The sequence below is a fragment of the Chelonia mydas genome, chromosome 10, assembly GCF_015237465.2.
Source record: "Chelonia mydas isolate rCheMyd1 chromosome 10, rCheMyd1.pri.v2, whole genome shotgun sequence".
NCBI classification, from domain to species: Eukaryota; Metazoa; Chordata; order Testudines; family Cheloniidae; genus Chelonia; species Chelonia mydas.
In genome coordinates, this window is record NC_051250.2 from 9,261,143 (window position 1) to 9,286,891 (window position 25,749).

Sequence of the window (25,749 nt, forward strand, 5' to 3'; positions counted from 1 at the left end):
CAAAAATACTGCTGGTGCACATCTTCATGTGTATCAAGCATTTGGGGGCAGTTTGAGCTGGCCTTCTTCCCTGAGGAGAGATTCTGCTTACCTCTCATCCTCTAGCCCTGTTTCTAAGCTCTGTTCTTCACAGCTCAACAAGTTGTGGGTGTCAGTGCCACCTCTGAAGGTCCCTGGATTCTGGAGCCAACCGAGAACCAGTCCAGTCCCTGGCTTTAGCCTTGAGGCGCACTTTTTGCGGTTCAGAATAGCCAGAGCACAGCAGTGCTCCAGCCATGCCTCCTTTGCCAGGGTTTAGAGGGGTTTCAGCAGCAATATGCTGCCAGAGAAGCCTCTAATGCTGGGGAAATCCTGGGGGGTTAGATCCAGCTGATTTATAATGCCTTTAACCTGGCTGAGGTGACTGTAAAGGGGCCAAAATCAGGGCCTTTGCCTCTGCTCAAGTCAGCCCTGTTGGTAAGCCTGCTATCTGAACCAGTCTGCCCCCCCCCCCCCCAGGAGAATTTTCTCTTTTGCCTGTGCCTCTCCTCCAACATGACCTTAACTGAACAATTTGCTCATTCACCATGATTTTGACATAGCCACGTCCAGTCCCATGTGCCGCAGAACTCAATGCAAGCCAAGCAGACAGCATGCCAGGCATTCAGCGTTGGTGTGTAGGAACGCAACGGTTCCAAAAGGAAGCTGTGTGGCATGTTTGGGACTGATGCAAGTTATTTACAGTGCTGGCGGTAGTGACTATGCAGTGATCCATGTTTTGTCACCTGACCAGAGGGAGGGATAGCTCAGTGGTTTGAGCATTGGCCTGCTAAACCCAGGGTTGAGAGTTCAATCCTTGAGGGGGCCATTTGGGATCTGGGGCAAAAATTGGGGATTGGTCCTGCTTTGAGCAGGAGGTTCGACTAGATGACCTCCCGAGGTCCCTTCCAACCCTGATATTCTATGATTAGCTGAGACAGGTTTGAGCCAGATGGGAACATCTCAGGTGTGTCAGCTACAGAGAATGAAGAGCTCTACCAGGTTATGGGATAGTGTCTTCTGCTAGAGCCACCAAGGCCCTGTCTACAAGGATGGTTTTAGGGAAGTCTCTGATTTGCAGCTCAATAGGCTGATGTGTGGAGGGAAGAGGGGGGGGAATTTTCCCACAAGTTCTCTGTGCAGACACAGCCAGAAGGTCTCAGTCCAGCCCATTTAATCAGATAGCTTATGGGAGGAGAGGGGTAGGGTCCTGACAGGACAAGAGTTTTGGGTAAGGACCTTCAATCCCCAGCTGTAGGTCTAACTTTGGAAGGGGCACAGCTCTTGCTACCCACTATGCTGCTACCCCCCCTTCACCTGCAATTTTCCATGCCTGCCATTTGGGGTTTGCTCCTCTATGCTCAGCTGTAGTAGAAGCAGCTAAGGCTCACTCACATCTGGAAGTCTATTTGAATAAGCCTTTACACAATGGCCATACACTGAGGAACGCAGTGAGTCAGAGGCTGGCTCTGGCTGGTCTCCCCCCTTGTAGGGAAGGAGGGGCAGAAAATAAGGCCTTACAGAGCCAATGAATGAATGTGACCGCACCAAGACCTGAGTAACAGGAAGAGTTTGTCTTAAAGGACTATGCGCGGGCCAATTCTCTTTTAGTTCTGACAGCTTGCAGGTTGGGGGTGCTGCCCTCACCCTGAAATCTCCCCCCTGCAAAGTGGGAAGGAAGTATAGAATATTTCTTGGATCTTGGGTAAACAGGTAGAGGTGAAGGACATAAGTGGCAGCTGGCAGGGAGAGCCACAGAAAAAGGAGTTTTGGTTTCCTGCTAAGTTCCATGGAATTTCTCAGTTCCATTTAATAAAAACAAACATTTAGGGTTTTAGTTTCTTTCACCCCTGCTCTCCCCTCTAGAAGGGGATGTTTTCCTCTCCCAAACCCAGTGTTCAGTTATGAATAGAATGGTTTGGAATTTAAATGGTTTACATGAAAGACTGAATACAACTACTGGGGAATTTTTCATTCAAAGATGTTTTGACCAAAACTCTTTGGCTGGCTCTACTGGCAGGGATGATCCTATTCCAGCAACGATTTTGGGCCACTGCTTCTGTTTGACAAGCACAATCAGGCCAGCCATAGGGCAGCAGTGAGCAGTCTTCCCACAGATGGAGTTGTCAGAGGAAACTGCCCAGAGAAGCCTGCTCTCTCACTAGGTAGAGTCCTATGTTCTAGCACTTGAACCTTGTTAGACTAGGAAGAACTGGTCAAATTTCAACACTCGTAGAACCACATGCTCCCAAACAAGGTGTCAACCTTGCTTAATTGGGGGAAGGGGAGGTGGTCAGGTATATATAGTACTCCCCCCATCATGGGGCGTGGGGGGGGAAGCCAGCAGGAATTCTCTCCCTTACTCCTTTTCCTTATGGAACACACTAAGTAGAATGCTGTAGACCAGGGATTCTTTCCTTTCTGAGCCCCACCCTGCAACCCAACATGCTATAAAAACTCCACAGCCCACCTCTGCCACAGCTGGTTTTCGGCATATAAAAGCCAGGGGTAGCAAGTGGGGCAATTGCCTGGGGCCCTGTGCAACAGGAGCCCCTGGGAAGCTACACTGCTCAAACTTCAGCTCTGGGTGCTGGGGCTCAAGGCCCTGGGCTTCAGCCCCTTGCAGTGGGGTTCTGACTTTCTGCACTGGGCCCCAGTGAGTCTGATGCTGGCCCTGCTTGGCAGACTGGACCCCTTGAAACCTGCTTGCACACATCCCCCCTCCAGGAGGCCCCAGATCCCTGGTTAAGAACGACTGCTGTAGACTATTCTATAGTTGGGAGTGGAACAGGAAGTGAATCTGTTGATAGTTTGCAAGTTATTCAGCTTCTAGAAGACTCACTGTCTGAACTGCCAGTAGAAAAACCCACTTGACTATTGACAAAGGTGATTTAGGAATTCCTTGTAATTGGTTTTCTGGACCAGAACTATAAAATACTGCAGGGTTTTATACAATTGCAGAGAGTGTTAACTGCAATTTTTGTAAAACCCCAAGGCTGGATTAAATGTCACCTGCAGCACCTTGTATTCCAGCTTAGGTACATTTTGCAGAGCCTCTCAGACCTGCTGAATCAAAGCTCTTTGGGGTTAAGTTATGCATGTTCCATTAACTGTGGATTTCACCTATACACTGCATCACCCCAGAACCAGCCTTGAGGTTTTAAGACTGCTTTCCATGCTGAAAAGCTAAGCATTCCAAGTTTGCTCAGATTGAAATTTGGCAAGCCAGAAGGGTCAGAGTGATTCACCCTTCACCCAATAATGCAAAAAGTGGAAGTGTTTTATGACACTGTCATTCAGCAGTGCAAGACCAGGCATGCATGCAAACAAGTTTGTCTAGCTATCTGTAGAGTCATATGGATACACAATCCAATGCATATGCTAAATTAAGGGCTCCAAGCACTAAGCACCAGCGTTTAGGGGATATGCTGGTCCATTAACCAAATTCCCAGTCACTCACTTGCTCCATGACCTTTGTGCCATCTTTTGCCCCTCTAGAAGCAGGCAGCATACTTCACAAGGTGTTTTGTGGAAGCATGGAGTAATGCTACACTGAGAGCAAAGATCATTAAAACACATGAGCAATGGCTTCACCATCCCCACAATAGTAGCTCAAAAAACCCCAGCAAGCTGAGCTTGTTCAGTGCAGCTGCGTTAGTCACCAGTCGCACCAATTTGCCAGGTAATTGGTGGTGATCTGTAAATGTTAAGTGGTCCATAAATAAGATGGTCACTGATGTCTCTTGAAGGTGGTTAGAGGCGATATTGATCTGGATAATCGAAGTGTTAGTGTGCCATGGCTCAATGCTTTGAGCCTCTAACCCACTTCTCTCCCCCTCCCTGCTCCAACTTGACAGGGCTAGTCTGTGGCTTCCATCATATAAGCTAAAAGAAAAGGAGTACTTGTGGCACCTTAGAGACTAACCAATTTATTTAAGCATAAGCTTTTGTGAGCTACAGCTCACTTCATCGGATGTAAGCTAGTTTCCCCACCTAGACAGTGGAGTATCACCCATGCATTTCCAAACAGACATGGAGTACAAGTGCCAGGCTCCTCTCTCATGCTGAATTCAGTTTGAATGGCTAGTGAGCTGCGGGAACAAGGAGGGCAGCAGGAAGTAGTGTCCCAACTCCTAAACTAGATATGGAAATCTAACTCAAGCCCCACTTCTTGCACCTGCAGCAAGGTCAGCATCAGCGGACAACTACCAAGACATCTCTAGCCTTCCAAATGCAAGAAGAAGGGCACCTTCTCTCCACCACCCTCCCATCTGGAATTTAGCAAGCACCCAGCATGACCATTTACAGCTGCTAAACAGGCACAGGCCTGCCTCTGAGCAGTGGAGCAGAGTACCCGGGGACAGAGCACAGTTGTGGGGTCAGCAGATCCCCTCATTCTCTTCTGCTCCCCAATGCTAGGTACATTTACACTGTAGCTGGAGGGGTCATTCCCAGCTCAGGCAGGCGCTCCCATTAGCTTCGATCCAGCTAGCCTGCTGAGGATCGCACTGGTGCCACCAGCAGTGGCTGAGCAAGTACAATCCCACCTGAGATCCAGGAGAGTCAGGCAGCTTTTAAAAGCTTATCAGCTTAGAGCTACCACGGGGATATCTACACCCGTTGGAAGTTCCATCTCCAGTAGGGAGGTCCCCTTGGAGTCACTCTGCATGCTCCGACCTTGCTGCTGGGGTTCTAGGCTTTGAAGGAGGCTCTTGCCAGCTGGAGCAGAGAAAGAAGGGGAGCTGGTAAGAGCTGCCAGTGCAGGACAGACAGAATATGGCTGCCCACAAGCCTCTCTCACATTTTAGCAAGAAGCTGAAGGGGACAGCGTTCTGTGCACTGCATCTCTAGGTGCAGATACATCTCCTTGAACTGCCATTGTAGCCTTTCGGATATGAAATGTTAGTGTACATTACTGTACTCCCAGAAAGATCTGTTTTGGCTTCCCTTAATCCGAAATAAATCATCTGGAGGGATGCTTTGCTCTCTGTGGGGAAGACAGTGCTGGGTTGCAGAGGGCAAAAAGCAAGACATGCCAGGAGCTAGATTCTCCCTTCTGCCCCCAAAAGGGCCGAGACTAGTACTCTATTCACTCAAGTCTGGAGGGGGGTTCCAGATGCCACTTATTTAGATCTCTTCTTTCCTGTCAGAGAAATAGGCCATGCCTGTCCTGCTCCAGCTGCACTACACCCATTGACAGGGGAGGGGGTTTGCAGAACATGGTCTCCATGCAACTGGAGAACTTGAAGTCACCCAGCCCTCCACATCAGGGTTTTAGTTTTAAATTATGAGCCACTGTTCCCCCCCATCCCTGCCTTCTATCTAAGCAGATACTGCATCACGAACTGGAATGTAGGAAAAAAAGCCAACTGGTCCCATTTTCAGAGCCAACAGCTAGATAGTTACCATGAAATTGTACTGGACAGAGACCAGCTTCCCATACTCTATGGCTCAGCAGGAACCACCTGCTGGGGTACTTGGAATGTATCAAGAGTTAGCCAAGAAACAGTCAGTATCAGGAGAAGTCTAGTCTCCCACCTGGGGGCAGGAGATGAAGTGGGAGTGATAAAGCAAATCTAGAGAGACAATGGTGAGATTCTTTTTTCATTTGCAGACCTCTAAAAAATTTCAAATGGAGGGATACACCCCACTGGAAATCTTAGTCTGTGGATCACTGGGAGCTGCAGACCACAGGTTGAGAACAATCAATTTAGTGCTAGACAAAGCACTGGCGGCCTGGAACCCACCCTCTTCCCCACTACCATTCAAGGGTCAGCTGTCCACTTGATAGTCCCTTGAGACAATCCAAGTATCAGATGTAACACACTGGATTGTAGGCCCATAGGTGGTCTTACTCACAGGGAATAGATCAGGCTGTGGGAGGAGAGAAGGTTCCCTGAAGCCCTCTCCCCAAATGCCAGGCTGGAGTTGGGTTACACAGACTCAGCAGAAAGGAATGCAATTACACTCCAGCAGAACAATGCTTCAGAGGGCTGTAACGGAGCCCGAACAGGAGGTTTGGAGGGTCACAGCCATGCAAAATTAGGGAAATGTTGCATGGTAAAATATCTTGAGTACCAGACAGGCTTTTGTACCCACAGCTTAGCAGCTGACTGAGGGGGAAGAAGAAAAAAAGCCTCCTTTCCTGCATCAAGGATTAGCTAACTAGGGATAAAGAGCAGGACTTGTGGTACCTTCAAGAGTAACAAATTTGAGCATAAGCTTTCCTGAGCTACAGCTCACTTGGCTGCTATTCCGAAACCTATCCAGGGATGAAATTGTTCACTTTGGCCAGCTGGACCTTCTCCTCCACTGGTCAAGGCTAGATCGGTTCATCCCCACCTTCCAGAGGATCTGGAGTGTAAGGAAAACCCAAGGTCTCACCCAGAGCAGCTTCTCCCCCACAGCGAGTGATTCCAGGGACATGCGGCTGAGTCAGTGTTACTAGTCAGAGGCTTTTACCGTCATCCCAGGCTGCGCTGCAGGCAATTATAGTAACATTAGAAGCCTTAGGGCTCCCATTCTGGTAATTCCTATATCCCTGTCCATTGCTCTGGATAACGTACGCAGACAGCTGATAAGTATTCCAGCCCCGCCTGCGCCATACACCACTTGGTGTCTCGCCTGTTGCTTTTGACTTTTCACACCGATCAGCAAGTCTTATGTAGCTTTCTGCGTAAGAGCTTTCTGCACTCATTAAGCATTGTGGGGGTAAGACAGTGAACAAGAGCGCAAGGCCATTGTTGCTTTCTGACCTAGGTGCGTTTAGGGGTGATGTGTGAAAGATCAGAACCCCAACTACTAGGTTGTGTTGCCTAGTCGCCTCTCAACCTTCCCCCCAAGGTCTATGCTCGATAAAAGGCAGACATCCAAGCTGAGAGGTGGGCATGCTGCTCACACCTTGAATTTGGCACTCTGCCTGATTCTAAAGCCAGAAGCAATATTATAACTGAAAACTCTTTCAATGTTATCCCAGAGTGCTCTGCAAATACCATTACCGTCAAACTTTAATTACTGCTCTTTGTAGATTTCCAGTCTGAAATCAGCATGACTCCTCCTGACCTTTACAGAGCTGCTAATTAAAGTTAGAGGCACAAGAGGGAAATGAATAGGGAAAGGACCAAGAACTAATCTTCAGGGAACTTCAAAGTGGATAGAAAGCCACTTCAGGAGAAAGTCTGATTGGTTGGAGAGGCTCTTGCTTTTGGCCAGATGGATGCAGTAGTCCTGTGGTAGAGGCTGCACTAGGTGTAAAGGAGAAGCCCTTATCAACAGAAATGATGTAACTGACTATTGAATAAGGTCAGACAAACCTGGAGAAAAATCCACCCAGGATATGGAATGAGGAGAGTGGAGGCAAGGGAAAGTTATGCATCTCTGGTGATTTTTTTTTTTTTAAATTAAGTTGGACTGTGGCAGGTTTCATAGTTAAGAATCTGGGGGAGGAAGTTGTCCAAAGCAATAGGAGGAGCAGTGGCAAGGAAACAGGAACGAGAGGTCTTGGAAAGTCACTTCCTAAGGCAGTCTTTAGATGGAGAAGACTCCTCCTCACATTTGGCAAAGAAAAGTTGGGGAGGACAGGAGAACTTGGGGTATTAAAGAGGGCAAGGGGATTGCCAGCATCTTTGGAAACCAGGTGATAGGAGGAATTAGTCTTTGCAGCTCTGGTGAGAGCTCCCAGTCTTACCTTGGTGCAGGGGGATTAACAACATTGTTTTGAGACATTTTGGAGCTTGAGGGAGAAGAGTGGTCTGTATTTTGTTGTGCTATTAAAATATAGTTTTAGATGAGGAGAATTCATGCCATTAGGGAGCATATCTAAATTACAGCACTTCTACCAGGAGTGGATGTCACCACCAAAGCATCTTGGTACAAGCATTCTTAGGAGTTAGCGCCATTAACAATGAGCCGTATGTACATCCCCAATTGTTCCCCGCATCAGGAACATTACATAAACAAAAGAATTCTCTCAGCCCCAACCCCTCTTTGCTTAAGCTCCCCCAAGGGAAGACAGCTGTGGAAACGGACAGGAAGAAAAGCCAGAGTTGGATCAGGAGAGGGATTCCTAATTCCCTAGCTGCCAAGCTTTCCCACTGCTGCCAGCACAACAGGCTGAGAGATTAACCTCTCAGTACCCCAGGGAGGCAGACTCTGAATGAAATACGCTTGTACATTCACAAAGTCAAACAGGTCTTCCAACATCATTACTCAGTGGTGAAGTATTCTAGCAGCACCACCCTTCCCTCTGCCCTGAGCCTACTACACACGGGGTGGTAAGTGATGGATACATTCTGTAGCTGCTGGAGAGATTCAGGACCCTAAAGGTGGCCATTTCTAGACAGAAATGAGGTAGATTACCTCTGAGAGAGCCACTGAGGGGACCCATTTCACTGCTCTGAAAGTAGTTTCTAGATGTAGAACCTTATAGTGAGGTGCACAAGCTAAGCAGCATTCAGACAGTCCCCTATATATGACTGAAGCAACCTCTGAATTTCTGTAGCTTGTATTAGTGCAAGTTATTACAGGATGGCAACAAGTGGAAAGCTGAAAAGTGTGCAAGGAGACCTCACGCAGAACAAAGGGATGGAATTACAAGTGCACACCTGCCTTTTCCATTAGCTCCCATGGCTCAGACTCCAGCAACATAGGCAGAAGCTTAAGTATTCTGGGAATTGGTACACAGCAGGCAGAATTAGTTGCTGCCCAGTGCTTGGAGACTTAAAGCTATAGATGCAAATGCTAAGCTGCATCTTTTACTTCAAAATTCTTATGTATGTACTGAAATTAGAGCTCTATGGTGTAAGTAACAATTCAAGTGACATTAACCCACTATAGAATCTGCAAACGCTTGTTATCTATAGCACAATAGACCTCTAAGCCCAACTAAGATGGAGGCCTCTGTACTAGGCACCATGTTCCAGAAGAGCTTGAGGCTTGCCTACACAGAGTTGCAAGGATTTAAACTAATGGGGTTATTTTAAGCCAGTGCAAAAAGAGATGTTACTGATTTATAAACCAGGCTTGGTTAATTAGATTAGGAACGGGTTTAAATTCAAATAAGTCATAACTAAAATGAGGGTATCTATACAGGGTTTTTTTAGCTAAACCACTTTGCGTTTCGGCTGCCCTTACAAGTAAGGGTTGTCTAAACACAAACTAGGCAAGACAGAGGGCATATTCTCAGTGTTACTAGTGAGGGACTGAGGCAGAGAGATTAAGTGACTTTAAGATCTCAGGAACGCTGTATAGCAGAGCCAGGAACTGCATTCACATCTCCCAAACCCCAGTCCAATGTCTTAACCACAAGGCCATCAACCCTCCCTGAAGGGTTATTCATAGACCAAGCCTCTTCAGCATGTTAACCCCATCGGAGAAAGCAGCATGTCTTTCTTTGTGGGGCTATATGGTTACAAGCTTGTTTTCAGATTTGCAGGTTCTTCAGTTCCAACTGGAGAATAAGCCACCTGAATAACGTTACAGGGCTCTGCAGGTCTGAGGCCTCCTGACCCACTGAGTTAGGCTTCATGTGACCATCCTGGGGCCAAATCTGGCTAAAATTAAAACTACTTCATAAATGGCCTGAAAGTCTTGAGGTGGAATTCTGGGTCACACGTGCCCTTGAGTATTGGCACATGGGGGCTGACATTAAGCCAGATGTACATTCATGCTACCAATGCAGATAATATATGCATAGTTCCAATTTCCTGGTCTGCAAATAGAACACGAACAACTAGGCTAGTCTAACCTTGAGGAGACCAAAACCACTTCCAGCATGAACACACTTGCTAGACAACAGTGGCTAGACAACATACATGGCATTTATGCAGTGCTTTCCATATGAAAATTTCAGGGCACTTATGAACCCAAAGTAAGCTTCAGAAGGCATCAGTGAGGCTTAACCTCTATCAGTAAAAAGGGTTATTCAATTGACTCAGGTTAGGATGTGTCTACACTGAAACCACACACACACATCTAAAAGCCCAGGTCAATTGACTCAGACTCATACTAGGGATTAAAAATAGCAGTGTAGATGTTCCCATTCAGGCTGGAGCCCAGGCTCTGAAGCCCAACAAAAGGATTAGGCCTCCATGCCTGGGCCCAAATGTCTACACTGATATTTTTATCCCCATAGCACAAACCCAGTCAGCTGACCCAGGCTCTGAGACGCTCTGCCATGGGCTTTGTTTTCTGTGCAGTGAAGATCCACCTTAGTGACAGAGCAGCAGATTGAACCTAGGTTTCTTGATTCCTCTGCTGCAGCAATGAAGGGATGACATTAAGGAGGTAGCCAGCAAGTCAGTCACATAACCAAAACGGTTTGAAGACAGACAATTAGAGGCCAACTCAAAAGAAATCCAGCACTCCAGCAAGGCACGGTTACAGCTGAAAGATGCATCCAAACCTGCCACCCAACGCTCAAGTAGAAGGGCCTCATTTGTGGCCAAAGGACTCCTCCTTGAACAACATGTGATGCTGAAGATTCTAGAGAGCTCCAGTGTTGTGGCATTTTACCCAGCAACAGTGTCCGTGTGGAGGTCAGCATGACAGACCTTGTGTCTTGCTACCTGAAGGGACCTGCATGCTAGGGTAGGACTATGTGCTCCAGTGCTAATTTAACTCAGAGATACACCACTTATTTCCCACCCATGCCCAACTGCTTTAAGCAGTCATTGCTATGGGTCTGCCAGCAAAACTAGAAGCGTAGAGGAAAGAGCTGCCAATGCTGATGGAGGGAATTTGGCAAGCCATGAACTCAGGAGCCTAGAAATAGAACCACAGTCTCACCTGGGCCAAGATCCAGGGCACTTGTGGGTTTGAAGGCATTTTAAGTTGGTTTCAACTTCCCTTTCATCTGAACTTCATTCCCCAACTCTTGAGGCTACACTCCTCGCTTTCTGGCGGTAGGTACAGAAGCTCAGTTCAGAGGACTGGCCTGTACCCCCCATTAGCTTGGACACATGGAATCTGGTTGCTTAGTCGTTCTTGCCAGGAGACCATCCCCCCACCATACCTGCAGCCCTGCCCCAGACTAGTTTACAATAAAGCTTCTCTGGGTATCGCACCTCAAGTCTTACACTTGAATGGCGACTCCTAGTTAAGGAGAAGACAGTTTGTTGGGGCCAAGTCTGGACACAACCACTGGTAAATAGACTGAAACCTACGCAGGCTTTGAAGAAATGAGGTCTGCAGAGCAGTGGCTAACGCAGCCCTCGAAGAGGCACTTCTCCTAGAACTGTGCTCTGGTTAGAGTCCTGGATGCAGTGGCCATAAGGAGTTCTACTACTGCATTGATTTCCAACCCCTTCCTAGCCCCCCCATTAGGTAGGTTTGAATCCCCATATTAACAGCTTAGCAGGTCATTTAACCTCTGTCAGGGCAGAGCTGGGAACATCAAGAGTCACCCCCTATTCCGAGTATTAAGACAGCACTGCCTCTGGCTCTCTAGCCAGGTGACTCCCAGAAGTAGGTGAAGACTAAGAGGGAAGGACAATAGGAGCCCCATTTACAATTGGCATTTCGCTCCCAGAGATCAGGCACTAACCCACACCTCTCTCTGCAATCACCTGTCCCCAGTGTACTGTGAAGGCCAGGAATCAGAAACCTCTCCAGAATTCCCCTTCCCCACAAGCAGCAGAGCTATGGATATCACTTACATGGATTGCTTATGCAGGCTAGCTTTGATCACTTTGCTCAGTTCCTTCCTAACCTCCCCCCCAGCCCCCCATGCTTCCGGCACACGGCCTGTAAATTTACAGGATGTTCCATCAAGTCAAGCCATGGTAGAAAGTATCTTGCTCTGACAACATATGGAGGGGATAGGGTGACCAGATTACAAAAAGTGGCTGATTTTTCACACCTGCTTTTTTTTTTTTTTTTTTTTGGGGGGGGGGGAGAAGGAGGGGAAATTGTTGCATATATAAGACCCTAATATCAAGGAATCTGGTCACCCTAGGAGAGGGCGATCACCCACCCACCCACTAAGGTAAGAGCTCCATCACTCCCGTGTCCAATAATTAAACAGGGAAGGGGAGTCCTGTCTGAAGGAGCCTCCCACCAACAGAAGAAAAGAACATCTGGTAAAAGCTCAGCAGCCGTGGGGAGTGCTCTCACTCCAGGGAACCGAACTCCCACACAGGAGGCTTTGTTACAGCAGACCCAACATCCCCAATCCCAGAAAGAGGTGGTTTGTTTTTGTTTATCTTCCAAACCACATCTTATTTCTAACCTGAGATTACAGGCTGACCTTGATATTTACATATGTGAGCACCCTGTTAACATAACCCCACTCTCCTATTCCCTAGAAAGGGCAGTCTGTCTCCTAGATAAACCAGCTCCTTCTGTGCTCTTGGCAGGCTTCCCCGGTAACTGGGCATTTCTTTCCAAGTAGGCTAGTTGATTACACCTTTGTCTGTGATCTCACCTGCTCCCCAGGCAGACTGGGTTTCTAAAATAGCCTGCAAGCAGTTACCTGGGCATAATCTCTCTGGAGGCTTTGTAAATCAGAAAAGGAAGCAGAAAAATCTAGATCATCCTCAAAAGAATTATACAGTCACTTCTTTTCCATGCTGCCTGCCTGATAGACCTGTTTGATTTAGGTTTCCGGCTGATCCAGCCAGGACAGCTTCAGAGTCTAGGGTACATTCCTAAATCCTGACTGGGAAGAGGCGATTAGTTCTGTGGCTCTTCAGGCAAGCCCTGAGGGAGCTTTAAATTCATCTCCAGGAAGGATCTGAAGCACCCAAAGAAGTGGTGAATCAGCTGCCTCCAGTCATCAGGCTGAACTCCCACCATCCCCCACTTCCTGTCACGAATCCCCACCCCTGGCAGACTTTTCCTTAGGTTAGTGAGGAATGAATCCCTGATGTTCAGGGCTTAATTCCAGGAGGGACTGACAGTGTGGTGGTGTGGGGGAAGGGGTGTGTGTTGTGAAGAGCTTTTCCCATTTCCAAGTGTTCTCTACCCGAGTACAGTGGCAACAAAAGCCAAGTGATCTCTGCTAACTCAGCACTTGTTGGGCCTGTGTTCACTGATTTCAACTATCCCTGGGGCTGCATATGCTCCAACTTCAGGAAAGCCGACAAGCCTAGGCAGTAGCTATTATAGCTCTAGCTGTAAAAGCTATCTGAACCCAGGAGCTCCTCTGGGCTTCCTGTGGGAGAGTCCTTCCTTCCCTCCAGATACCCAGACACAAGGATCCTTTCTCAGAGGCCCTTTAAGTCTATCCACTATGTGTCTAACTTCTAGTTAGGCCAGGCAGAGCCCAATTAGTGGAGAGGTAGCACTAACAAGGGGCAGATGCTAGCTAGGCCTGTGCTCACACCAAACTCAGTATTTTGGAGGGAGAGGGGGAAACTAGTTGAGGTTGCAAAGAACATAGGTAGCAAACCAAAGGGTTTTCTCCCTATGTTCTTTGCAACCTCACCAACGGTGGCGGGAGACAAGTCACACCAAGGTACTGCTGCCCCCCCCCAGTGCAAGGGGTGAGGGGAAGGAGAGCATGACCCCAATGAGTCCGTTCAAAATACAGATCTTTCAGGGCCAGTATCAAGTGTTCATTTAGGATGAGACTCCCTTAGTCTTTTATCCAGGTCACTCAGAGCGTCAGTCTCCAGAGCATCCTCTCCTCTGCAGTATCAGACAATAAGGACAAGCTTATCAGTCTAGTAGGGGAAAGGGGCGTCTAGGAAAGCCTCCCCTGGACATGTGTTTTTAGCTTTGTTTCTAATTAACCTTGGAACAGAGGGAGAAACCAGCAAGGGACTGAAAGAACAAGCAAGTTGTGCCCCAGCTGAGCTCCACAACTGTTCATTGCTGCTGCTGGCTAGGATTAACCAAGCGGAAACTGGTTCCCTGCCTGAAACATACTTAAAGGAGAGATCATATTGCAGCTAATCATTCCACTGCTACCCATGACAGTCTTGAGAGGTATGAGATGTCTTTCCCCTTTAAGGGGGAGACTGAATGAAGCTAATGCAAGAATCCAAACTGGGATCCATCTGGACCCATGAACCAAATCCCTTTCTCCCCCACCCCAAAGGTTTGCACTTTGGGCTTTTAACATGTGCCAGAAAACTTATGGGAAAACTCAGGGGAACAAGGAACCCAAATTAACAGGGATATAGCCAATGTTTGGTCCTCTTGCTCCTGGTTCTTCCTACCCCCTGCCCTCTTCAAATTAAGGATCAGGCCCAGAAGAGAGATTCAACAGGGAAGCAGAATGCCCCATAGACTCACTAGTCTGGGTCATTTGACCCGTTTCCGCCATAGGTGATGGAGCCCACAGCCCCTTTCACTCCTTCCAAAGTGAACAGAGATTTCCCTGCTCTGGGAAGACTCCTCAAGACCTTCAGGCAGCCCAGCCACATTGTTTGGGCTTCTCCACTCATAGCCACATACCACACCCTGAAAATGAGCAGTGTTATTTCCACCAGTGCTTCAAGAGCCTTCCTCCACTTCCTTGGCTTGTAGAGAGGCATTCCCTCTGCAGCCTGCTGTAAAATGCGCCTATCTGACCACTGCTGAATGCCTCCCCACCCCCACCGATATCACCCCTCCTGACATCTGCTTTTCCAATCCCAAATACTCCAGCGTGACAAAAGACTGGAGCAGCAGCTCCACCTCCCCCCAATGAGCTCAGCAATAGCCATTCTTTCTGAACCACAAGCCCGCCCTTGTTCTCCTACCAGCCTCCCCATCCCCCTTACCCCCCCCCTTTGACTGGACAAATATTAAATATCAGCCAAAGGAACAGTTGATATTTTTTGGAGTTGGGTTGGACATGGTTAAGACAGTGAATTCCCTGTAGCAGTCTGCAGAGTAAAGACAGAGCAGGCAGTCATCCAACCATTACAGACACTTAAAGTGAGGGGAGGTAGGAATCCTTGTGGTTGCACATCCATTTTGGTGATTGTTCACAGAAGGGCTTAGACCGAATTCATGCCTCAGCCTTCATGCACATATGGAAGGCCAAGCTGTTACCATGTTTATCTGACCTGTACCGCAAAGCCAGGCAGTTTGTAATGTACTGGCTCTCACCTAGACAAATGAAGTATCTAAGATATTTGATCAATACCCTCTCACCCTGCAGGAGGGGGGACCATTCTACAGCTCCCCCTCTATGTTGTTACCAGCCTTAAGCAACTGGTGCTTAAGCTTGTGGGTGCAGAAGGTGCAAGATGGGACCTGCATTAAATGCTTAACCGCACCGCTTTGTGCAGTCTCTCTAAACCCCGTTAACAGCGAGCACACATGGAGCGCTACGGTCAAAAATACCGCACAGGGTTCTTTACCCTTCAGACACAAAGCTGATCACCTCTGCACTCTATTAAAGAAAAATCTGGCTTCCAAAGGGGGGGGAACCTCAGCAGGCCCGGCCAAAGCAGCAGCAGCAGGCAAAGGCAATGCTCCCTTTGTGTGAGCTGAATGTAGGTCATGTTTTCGCTGCACAACCAAAATCAGCCGCTAGACACCGAGTTTCAGTTAAAGCCCTTACATAACCCTGCCAAATTCTGCCCTGCAGCGAGCAGGCAAGGGAGAAGACGGTCTGCACAAGCCAACGCGCACGGAAGGGCCATTGCCGTAGCCCGGCGTCAGCAGCCAAGCGGGACTAGGAGGCCAGCAGGCACACGCGTCCAGGGGAGTAGCTAGCCCCCGAACTGTAGGTCTGGGGCTGCCCAGCATGGCTTCCCCCTGCACACAGGCCTGGGGGAGGGGCTGCCGGGCAGTTCTGCAGAGCTCCAGGAGTAAGTGAGGGGGGCGAGGTCTGAAGCAGCCCACTAGGTCATGTTAATCACAGCCGCTTCTCTGCAAAGGGGGGGGAGCGGGAGATTTGGCGAGGGGCCGTTCTGCCGGGGGTTGAAAGTAGCTGCTGCCGTGGAGGGCCGAGATCCCTTGCCGCAGCTGGTCGGGCCGGCGGCTCCCGGCGCACGATGAAGGCAGCGAGGACTTGGATGAAGCACCGGGGCCAGCCCCTGCCGCCAGCCCCGAGGCGCACGCAAGGCGCTGGAACAAGGTGGATCCCGGGGAGGCGGAGAGCCACGGATCCCAGTAAGGCCAACCCTGTACGCGATGGGAACCGCTTTCCGAGCCAGGGGGTGGGGCAGCCCCGATGGGCACATGCCCATCGCAAGCGAGGTGTCCCCCCGCCCCCGTACAAAGGCCTGGGAGCTCGCCCGAGGATGCTGCTGGCAGGGAGGGCAGCGGGGGGGTCCTTACCTTGCCTGGTGGACACGTTCCTCTCGTTGCCGGCTCTCAGGACCACCTGGGGGCAGCTCTGCTCCAGCACGAAGAGCTCGTCCTTGCCCACCTTGGTGCTCTTGCCGGCCTTGAGGGTGCCGCTGGGCCCGGAGGGGGCCAGGTAGCGTCCCTCGCCGTCCCGGAAGGCCACCTTGCCGGACCTGAACTCCAGGGTGTAGCCGGTGCCCTTCTCGGGCTTCTCCACCAGCCGGCCGTCGTGGCGGAGGAAGCGGTGGTCGCAGGTCTGGACGCTGTAGCGCTGGTCCTGGAAGACCAGGGTGATGAGGGAGTCCACCCCCCAGGGCACGTCGCGGTCCACCGCCATCTCCTCCTGCTTGGCGCTCAGATGGGCGTAGCGCTTCCTGGTGAGGCTGTAGATGTTCACCTGCGGGTGCATGGCGATGTGCACGCTCCACTTCTCGGCCGCCGACACGGCCTGGGCGAAGCAGGAGATGCGGTCCTCGGTGCCGCCGAAGTAGCGCTTGTGGGGCTCGGACTGCAGCGACCAGCGCCCGTCGTCGTGGGCCAGGATGACAAAGCGGCAGTCGGCGGCCGGCTGCTCCCGATCGCAGCTCACGTTGCCGTCCTTGTCGGCCGCCAGGTAGCGGCCCAGGTGGCTCTTCAGGAAGACCACGTTGGAGTCGTCGCCGTCCTGCTCCAGCGTCCAGATCTGCTTCTTCTTCATGCTGGGCGCCGAGGCGTTCACCTTGAAGCCGAAGGCCTCGGCCGTCAGGTACTTGTTGCCGCAGTTGATGAGCCCGAACTGGATCTGGAGCGGCGCCGAGGTCCCGTTGGCGGTCATGCTGGCGCAGCGACGCGGGGGGGGGAAGCGGAGCTGCTGGGGCTGCAGGAGCCGGCTGGGCTGCAGCGAGAGAGAGCGAACGCGCGACAACAGGGGGTGGCGGTGGCTGGCCTGGGTTTTCTCCACGCCTCCCGCTTCCTGCCTCCCCCCGGCCTTTGTTCGCCTGGACCGCGCGTCCCCCCCGGCCCCCCTCTGCCGCCGCACAAAGCCCGATTCACAGGGAGCGCTCCCAGCTGCAGCCTATATAGAGGGGAGGATGTCGGGGCTGTGCTTGCAGCCACGCCTCCAATTGAGACTCTGGGGAGAGGGGTGGGGGAGCGAGGCTTCTGCAGCCACTAAAAAGAGGGGGGAGGTATGTTCGTTTCAGCACCCTAAATAAACGCACTGCAGGGAACGACCCCCCCCCCCCCCCCAGGAAACTAACCTCCCTTCCCCCCAGGCGTTTTCCTCCAAACAAGCTCTTTAATTGACAAACATCCCAAATCTGCTATGTGCCTGGGTTGGGGTTTTTTTTAATTGCGGAGCGAGGATTAGTGGCTTGATGCAAATGGGTATAAAATAGTGAAAATAGCCAAGTGGAAGGCAAAGCAGATCTATTGGCTGGAAATAGGCAGCCAAGGAAAATAAGCCATGGATTTAACAGAGCTTCAGGTCTCTTCGGGAGTCTTCTAATATTTCTAGTATTGCATTGAAACTGTAATCAAACCCAAGCACTTGTTCATTTCTTCGATGTATGGGTCTTCTCTTGCGTTTCCCTAGGGCGTGGGGGAGTTGGTGGGTGGTTGTTAATAAAGTGTCACCTCCCACTAAGCAATATTTAAGGTGCACTGATCCTTAGCATATGAATGATCTATGCTGCCTGCACTCAGAAGGCCCAATTCTGATCTCACTTACACCAACTTTAAACAAGGGCCATTCCAGTGGTTCAGTGGAATTTCTTTGGGTTCTGAGCCCAGCATAATTCAGCACTCTATTTTCCATCAGTGCCTGGGCTCTGGGGATGCTGATGTTTGTAATTACTTCAAGAGGTATTTCTGGGGTCCATAGTTTGGAAACAAATAAATACCACTGTGCCCAAGGGTGAAGTTTCACTGGGATACCACAAATCCAAACAAAAACTATGAGCCTCAAAGAGTTTCAGCTTGTGGAGTTCCCTTGAATTTTTCCATTAGGAGTGGAGGGTCGGAGTTGCCTCTCCTGCCTTTGGATTTGGCCTGCAGAACCAACCATCTTTCCAGACCAGCTTGGATCTTGGAGGATGCACCAGAGGCCAATGGCTGTACACCAGCTCTGAACTCCCCAGTTTTGCCAATCCAAGTGCCATGGATTCTCTGGGATCCTTCACTGGGGAGGTTCTACAGTATGGAAGGAAAGGTTCAGGCAATATTAACTTCCACTGTTTCTGCCCACAGTTTTGGGACGGGGAAAAGTTTGCATGAGCCAGTTCTGCCCTGCCCCATATCACTGCCTCTGTGCTGAACCCCCCCGGGAGAACTGAGGGGACAGAGAAAGCATGCTAAAAGCAGGCAAAACTTCCCCTTCCGTAGGAGCAGGCTCACATCTGCCTCCTGAGAGGGCCTTGGGAGAGTCATCAGAAGCCAGAATTCCCCAAATCTGAATGAACATTTCCAGGGAATGGGGGGAATTGAGTGGGAGGGTGTTGTGACTTTCCTGGCATCAGGAGTCTCTTGCTAGAATCCCCTGAGTTCTCTGGTGGCTCAGTGGCACCTCAAAGCCCTCCTCCCTCCATGAATATATGTTCCATGGAGGGGTCTATAGCTCCACCGGGGGCATTCTGCTTATCACAGCCTCAGATCTAACCTAGGTCTGATTGTGGCCTTAATCCTCCAAATGCTCGCTCAGGCCAATAGTCCCACTTATCTACCTTTTCCCCCCAACCCAAGCTATACGTCCTCACATGTGCTTCCGGGGGCTGATGCTCAGATATAGTAAAGCCCCTTTGTGCTGCTCTGGCTGTGTAAAAGGACCACAAAATGGGCATATGTGGCCCCCTGAGAATATTTCTTGTGCAGGGGGACTTCCTGGCTGGATTGGAGCTGGCATAGGGACTCTTTCCTGGCCCTGCTTCTAGCCCCTGTGTGGGGCATGTCCAGGATGCACTGCACTATGGCTTTCCTCTGTTTCCCTGGCCCCGTAGGGGACCTTAAGGCTGTTACAGCACACAGTGGAGGGCTGAACAGACCCTATGTCACCCCAGAATACAAGAGGTTCAAAGGTCGCTTAAAGCCACCTAACCACTCCCTTCTCTCCCCTCCCCCAACTGTTACTGCCCCAAGTGAAGAAGCTGAGTAACTGAGCATCAGCCTCCCTGAGGGGCACAGCTCCAAGGGCCACTGGGTCAAATTCTGCTCTTGGGTGGGCTGCCCTCGGGGCACAGATCCTGCCAGTCAGTGCAGCGACCCCAGTGAGTTCTGTTGGGGCAGGATGGTGTCAATTTACTAGTTATTCCAGATTTACCCTCCAAGTTTTCCAAGCAGAGTCTGGCCCAAAATATAGATATATTTTTAATTTGGGTTGAAATAAGTGTTCTGAACCCATTAAAAAAATCCACCCACTGAGTAATAGCCAGTTTCATTTTATTTAGTGAACACCCTCCCCCCTTGTCTTAAAGTGATAAAAATCTACATGTCTTCTCACCAATCTGTTGTTTCACATTGACATTTGGACCCAATGCTGGTCTATCAGTACCATGCTGGCTTTAGGACTCTGCCAGCATCTAGCAGGGTTTAGGCATGTAGCTGTTGGGAGCTGAGCTCTGAATGGCTCGGCTCAGCTTGGCTCGGCATGGACTGCTGGCTCCACTCGCAGTGCAGCAAAGCAAGGCCTTGCAGCCCCCGCAGGCTAGTGTAGCACGGTGTTAAAACTGAAAGCGACAGTGTCCAGTTAAAAATCATGGACCAGACCATCCCTTCTGCCCTTTGATGATGGGAGAGGAAAACCCATTCCTTTGGCCCAAACGCTGGCGGAGGCCCCTCTCTCTGACACTGAGGAAACTGCCATGTGTGTGTTGGCCCACATCCTCCAAGGTACTTAGGCTCCCAACTTCTATTGATTTCAGGCAAAGTTAGGAGCTTATATACCTTTGAGAATCTGGGCTTCAGTGGCTTGTGAGGCAGGGGAATGCAAGGTAGGTTTGAGGAGTTCTGGGCCAAGGGAAAGCTGCTCATTATCCTTCTCTAAACCTGCCAGAATCTGGTAGGGGCTCCTGCTCTGTGCTCTCAACCCCCTTGGCACAGGCAAGGAACCAATGAGAGCGTGTCTTCTGAGGGGAGGTGTGCTGCCAGGGTGGACTCAGGGGGGCACTAAGGGGGCACACAAAGCCACTGGGCCTCTATGTGTGTATTGGATGTACCCCCTCAGCTGAAGACATTGGCAGGTCGGTGCGGGGGGGGGGAGGGAGGGAACCGAGCTGCCCACTACACAGGAGGCAATGCCCTACCCCTCATGAGGAGATGATTCTGAGGTAGCTCCCTTTTCCCAGCCCTCCCATGGGTTTTTCTGCAAGAGTCTGGGCTTTAGAAGGAATTCCCTACAGGTGTCATTAATTGCTAGAGCTTTTCAAAGCATAGCTGGGTCACTTTAGAAGGGTTTGCTTAAAGCTGCTGTGTGAATCATGCTCCCAGAGTTTCCAGTGTGAATAACTCTAGACCCAAAGAGAAAATCAAACCAGAGGGTGTTTCACAAAAACATTTGTTTTGCAAAAACAAAACATTTGCAAAACATTTGTTTTGCCTGGGGTCAGTGCAGGAAACTCCAAGTTGTCTCATGTTTGCATGACTAAGAATTGTTGTTAATTACTGGTTCCCAATTCATTCAGAAAGTTCAGGAACTGTAGCCAACCCTGCAGTGAGCCTGGGATGGCCTTTGAGGTAGTAACATCACCAGAAACCAGGTGAGTTTTGTATGGGGTGTGTTTTTTCTGCAACATTGTGCATACTTGGTTATTAACTCCAGGAATTATTTACGTAGCTAGAATTATAAAAGTCTAATGTACTATTCACTGAATATGCATATTGTTTATTTTTTGTATGTCGCTCAGCTTGGACAATGAAACTAGACTAATCAATTTAATTTTCTAGTTTCTGATCAGTGACATGGTTCTCAGTGGGTATCGAACTCATGAGCTTTGGCACCAAAAACTACAGGCCTCTTTCATTGTAGCTAAAGGAGAACTCTTTTTTAACTGTAAATTGCAGGCTTTTGTCCTCACCAGGGCCAGCCAGTAGAGGGAGACATGGTCAGATTCACTAAAACAGTCTGTTATCTATGCTGATGTCCCAATCCTTGTCAACCATTTGTATTACTCATTCAACCCATCTGATTTAAATATATTTATATTACATTATCACATAGTAATGTTCCCCCAGGAGGGGGCAAGCTCTGGGATGTGCACACAGTCGGGGACTGGAAGGGCCTTTTCCCTGAGGAAGCAGCTGGCCCTCTTCTCCCATCCATGCTCTAGACAGAAGTCACCAGAGCACAATCTCTTCTATTGTCAGCACTCCAGCATGGTGCCACTGTGCGTTTGGAGTTAACTCAGCAGATACAAACCCAGGGCCTGCTCCTGTTCCCATTGAAGTCACTGACAAGACCGCAGGACCAGGCAACCGAGCAGTTTTCCCATCCTTATAAAACGTCCCTTCCAGTGATCACTTCAGGCATGCGCTGTGGTCACTATAAGAGTTATACTGTACCCAATGTGAGCACTTTGCCGATCGGCCGCGCAGGGCACTGAGAAAGCAAGAACCAGCCCAGTCCTCTTCAGGCTGCAGTGAGCCATAAGGTTAAAAGCATTTGAAGCCCAATTTTGTCACCCTTCCTCCTTTAACTGTCCCAGAAAATCTCTTTTCCCCCCTGGAATTTCCAAGGTATAGTCTCTGTCCAGAGAAGGTTTGGGGAACTTTCTCCATATCTGGATCAGTCTGGAATATATTTTGCTGTCTATAAAATGGCAGACATCAACAGTGTTGATGGCTTGTCATTCAAGCTAATACCGTTGCCCCACAATTGTACTCTTGTGAGCGTTCTGTTCCTTTAGCGCCGATCTGTGTTGTAGGGCTCTGCTGCTCTGTGAAATGAAAGCTAGAGGGCTAAGCGCAGTCGAAAAGCCTGCAGCACCAGGTATTAAAGGTCTTTTCCTGCTCACAAAGACAGTTTTGCTACTGGCCTCCATGGATATGTCTACACTGCAATTAACAGTCCCTTAGCCTGAGCCCAATGAGCCAGAGTCAGCTGGCACAGGCCAGCCACAGGTATCTAACTGCAGTGTAGACATATCCCATTGGGCCAGTGCTGGGCTCAATATGCCTTCACTTTACAATTTAGGGGCCAGATCCTGAGAGTTGCTGAGCACCTCCTGCAGTGCTAAGCACTTTCAGTTCCCAGCAAAGCCGGTGGTAGCAATTAACAGTGCTTCTCACCTTGCAGGATCTGGCCTGTCGTCACTTCCCTATTCCAATTTACCTTCTGATGTGCCTCTGCTAGGTTTTTCTTTAATAAATGTGTTCCTGTCTCAGGCGCTCCTGTTAACATCTCCCATGTCTTCATGTCCATATTTCAGTGTAATGCATGGGAACCAGCTTCCTTGAGGTAGCCCAGGTGTTCCAGGTGCAGGACTAGCTGGCTCCTCTATTGCATTTCAACATTTTTTTGGATTTCCTGTGGACTTCCACAATAACATCTGGACAGTGAGTGCTGTGGGCCTTTGGGCCTCATCCTGGAGCCCCCGGATCCAATAACTCTGCAGGAGCAAACCGCTCCCAAATGCTTTTCCTGTAGCTTCCACTCAAAAAGTGACGTGTTGCCAACCTTCTAACAAGGGCTCCCTCGAAAATGATCTGACCCCGTCAGTGTCACGGGTTATATGCCTGGGGTGAAATACTCTCCCTGCTTCTGGGAACCCCCGCATCATCTCCATACTCCCTCCCCCTACTCCCCAAAATCTATTTACTCTATATTCCTCCCCCCCAAAAATAATCCCTTCCACATGCATCCTTCCAACTCCTCATGCATCTCCCTCCCTAGCTGAGGCTCCTACAGGTTGCTTCCCTACAAGGATTAAAATAAGGGGAAGAGGAGAGAGTATGGGGGAGCATCATTTTCCCTCTTCTTTCCTCCTCTGTGGCTGTTGCAGTGAGATCTCCCCCCACTACACATCCCCCAACCTTCTCTTGGCAATGGTAGAGGGGTTGCCCTATGGTCTCTGGCTATGGGGAAGGCAGTAGGTCTCCTCTAGGGCAGGGTGGTGAGCTGGTGAATGGAGCCCATTAGGCTCTTGAGGTGGGTGGGTCTCCTCTGCCCTCTGCAGTCTCCCCTCACTAGATGGAGGGTGGGGAGTGGACCGGGCTGGCTAAGGAATCTTTGGGGTCTGAGTCTCTTTTGGTTGCGGTGGGGGAACATAGCCCCAGCTCCCTTCCAGATCCTAATCTGGGGCTGAGGAGTGCAAGGGAGCTACAGGATTCCCACTCAATGCAGTGCTCAGCCCAGCTCCTCACTTCCTCTTCCTCCTGCTTCGCTGGAACAGCTGGCAGGGGAGCGGGGTTGTGAGAACTCTGTGGCATGTCCCACAGGTGCCCCTCCAGGCCCTAGTGCCCAAGATCAGAGCTCCCGTTGCTGCTGTCGTGCCAGGCTCCCAGCAATAGTGTGCTTGCTCAGACAACGGCTCGGCATTTGGGCGAGCAGAACTGACCCAGTGTTTCAGGGAGGATTGGAAGAGGTTTGTGCCACCTCCCCATCTAGATGTTGCCAGTTCCTCTCCCTGATTTGGAGCCCACTGTGCCCAGGGCTGGCCTAAGGATTGTGGGGGGTGTATGTGTGTATGTGGGGGGGGGAGTGTCAGTGAGATGATTCCTTAGCGGTACGCTGACCCATTTGATGTTCAGAGCATGTGTCCAGGGAGATCTTTAGCCTCCCACACTCCCCGTCTGTGAGTGGGAGCCGGGGGGGAGTCCAGGTTTAGCTATTGGTCTGTTTAGATCAGTTGCATTTTCAAGGCTCTTTGCAAGGACCCCAAAAAAGCTGCTGTTACCAGGTGTTACCAACCCCATCCAGCTCATTGCTAGCTGCTGCATTTCCTCCATCTCATATAGTATTTCTGCCTTTCTGCTGCAGAGCAAGGGTTTCCTGTCATGCTAAATTCCTGTGTCGCTGCTCACACACTGGCATGAGGTTGCTTTGAAAGCTGACAGGTTTGCAGGGGGGCCGGAGGGGGGAGCTGCAAGGTGTGAAGCTAATGCGATTTGAAACTCACAAAACTGCTGATTGCAAAGTCAGGGCCAGGGAGAGGGCAGCAGGAGCCCTAGATTCTTTGGCCCAGTCCAGCACTAATGCTTCCTCCTGCCTGGGGAGCAAAATGAGGCTCCCCTCCCAGCCAGCCCAAGAACTGGGGGATGCTGGGACCAAGTCTGACCAGGACTCCAGGGGCCAGGTGCTGGCTGCCGCTGCAGCCTCTTTGCACTGGGCCAGTGGCACAAAGGAGCTGTAGCCAGCTTAACCAGCCAGCTGAGGATTCCTTAGCATGGAGGAGTACCTGGGTGGCACAGAACCGGAATAGTAGCTCTAGCCCAGGTCACTTGCAGCCAGCCCCCCACCCCCACCCCCCAAGTGTATGGCCAGGAGAAAGGGGCAAGGCCACAGTGCTTTGCAATGCAGCCATCCTTGGCTGCTGTAATGGCCCCTTGGGAGTCACAGCAGCGAGCACAACTTACAGAAGCCCTGAGGCTGCTCTACATTGTGTGGGAATGAACCATCACCCAGCAACAGGGGGACATAAACGGGCTCTTAGCCCCACAGCTTAGAGCCACCTTGCAACCTACCCACATCTACACCAGACAGAACTCAGCCACAGCTAAGGACTGAGGCCCCTCTTTCTTATACTATGAAAAGTGAATGATAAAGGGCATGATCCTGTTCCCATGAAGGGAATGGGAGTTTTGCCCCTGACTTCATGGGAGCAAAACCAGGGACTCAATTCTAAGAACATTTCATTGCTCATTGGTAGCTCATTTTATCTATAGCTCTCAGAGCACTTACCTTTGTTGCTAAGGTATCACTACCATTACCGGAGTTGGGGAGATCAGCTATGCAGGCAGCCCGCTGCACTGCAATAGGGGTAAAGTGAAGTTTTGGGTGACACCAGGGTAAACCTTTACTCTTCTGAAAAGCGCCATGGGAACTTCAAGGCCCATGCAGAGCAGATAGGACGTTAATGTTTAAGAAAACTCCCACACAGCAAACTGCATGGTAACCCAAAGAAACCTTAGCATATGGTAACCCAAAGAAACCTTAGCATATGGTAACCCAAAGAAACCTTAGTTGGCTGTATACTATGGAATGTGTCTCAGAGAAGAATTTAAGGATATCATCAAATCCTTTCCCAAACAACTCCAAGAGAAGGTCTACAACCTCATCTTCCACTAACCCACCCCAGGAACCTTCTACATGCTTCCTGAGATGCACAACCAAGGGAACCCCAACAAACCCCTCATATCTGGCCATGGCACTCTGACTGAAGGAATATCAGGACTCTTAGAAACTATCCTCAAACCACGCACCACACCAAGGGCCAGCTTCTTCTGGGACGGAACCGACTTCCTCCAGAAACTCTGCAATATTAACAAGCTCCCTCAGAACACCATCCTTGCCTCGATAGGTGTCACCTTGCTATACACAGA

The 25,749-nt window shown here is 50.1% G+C and overlaps 1 protein-coding gene across 1 annotated transcript in view; it reads right to left on the reverse strand.

The window, feature by feature from the left end:
• Window positions 1–21,074, reverse strand: part of FSCN1 (fascin actin-bundling protein 1) — a 30,847-nt gene extending 9,773 nt beyond the window's left edge. Inside the window, exon 1 of the mRNA XM_007062723.4 lies at window positions 16,234–21,074. Within this exon, the coding sequence (XP_007062785.1) occupies window positions 16,234–17,056 (823 nt within the window). The 5' untranslated portion in view covers window positions 17,057–21,074. The remainder of the gene's footprint in view (window positions 1–16,233) is intronic.
• Window positions 21,075–25,749: the final 4,675 nt, after the last annotated feature.